Source organism: Stegastes partitus, unplaced genomic scaffold (assembly GCF_000690725.1).
Source record: "Stegastes partitus isolate 25-593 unplaced genomic scaffold, Stegastes_partitus-1.0.2 Scaffold2003, whole genome shotgun sequence".
NCBI lineage: Eukaryota > Metazoa > Chordata > Actinopteri > Pomacentridae > Stegastes > Stegastes partitus.
Window position 1 is genome coordinate 66,488 of NW_007579734.1, and position 985 is coordinate 67,472.

A 985-nucleotide genomic window follows, 5' to 3' on the forward strand; every position below is an offset into this window, starting at 1 on the left:
TCTGTCTGTCACCTGTCTGTCTGTCTGTCTTACTGTCTCTCATCTGTCTGTCTGTCTCTCACCTGTCTGTCTGTCTTACTGTCTCTCATCTGTCTGTCTGTCTGTCTGTTTGTCTGTCTGTCACCTTGCTGACTGTCTCTCACCTGTCGGTCTGTCTGTTTCACAGGTACGGCCTCTCATACATCCCCTTCGCCAGGTAAAGCTCCACCACACCTGTCCTTGTCCTACCTGTGCTCCTGTTCATGACTCTGTAGCTGAATTAATCGGAATCTTTTTGCCTTCCAGAGATGCCGTCATGAAGTTATTCTCTCTCTGCGTGTAGAGTCACACTCTGGCTGACCAACCAGGACGCAGCATGTGAAGTGTTCATCCAATCAGCTCCTGGACTGTGACCTTGTTTTATAATTTTCTATTTATTTTTCCTTTAAATTGAAGTGAACTGCTTCCATCCATCAGTAGATCTGAGAGTTTAAAACCTGTATCGTCACACGATTCTTTGTTTGTCAGAATTTTCACAAAGTCTTGAAATGTTCAAAGTTAATAAAGCAGAACGTTTTCTTTTTTAAGTTGCTTAAATCTGCAAACATTTGGATTATTAAGTAGTTGATCCATCTGTGTAAAAGTACTTATGTTTGAACATTAGAACGAGAGATGAAACCATGACAGTGTCACTATCGCTCTCTCTCTGTGAGTCATGGAAACATGATCAGACCACCGTGTTTTCTTCAATGTCTTGTTCATGTTAATGCCTGGAACCACTAAAGGTCCATTACCTGAAGAACACAGTGAACAGGACACAACCTGCAGCTGATCCATCGTCCTTCATGTCCTGTGTGACCTGCTTCAGCTTCATGTGTTCCCTGTAGGGTCCATAAGAGGCCGTTTCATGTCTTCAGCAGCACATGCAAAGACCTGGAGTGGTTTCCTGCTGACATTCAGGCCGTAGCACAGCTCAGAAGCTGTCAGCTCTCACATAACGCCTAAA

General features: G+C 44.0%; 1 protein-coding gene across 1 annotated transcript in view; it reads left to right on the plus strand.

Annotated features, from left to right (window-relative positions):
- Window positions 1–576, plus strand: part of LOC103373516 (vesicle transport protein SFT2B) — an 11,263-nt gene extending 10,687 nt beyond the window's left edge. The window contains exons 7-8 of the mRNA XM_008303418.1: window positions 167–196; window positions 286–576. Of these exons, the coding sequence (XP_008301640.1) occupies window positions 167–196; window positions 286–322 (67 nt within the window). The 3' untranslated portion in view covers window positions 323–576. The remainder of the gene's footprint in view (window positions 1–166; window positions 197–285) is intronic.
- The last annotated feature ends 409 nt before the right edge of the window (window positions 577–985 follow it).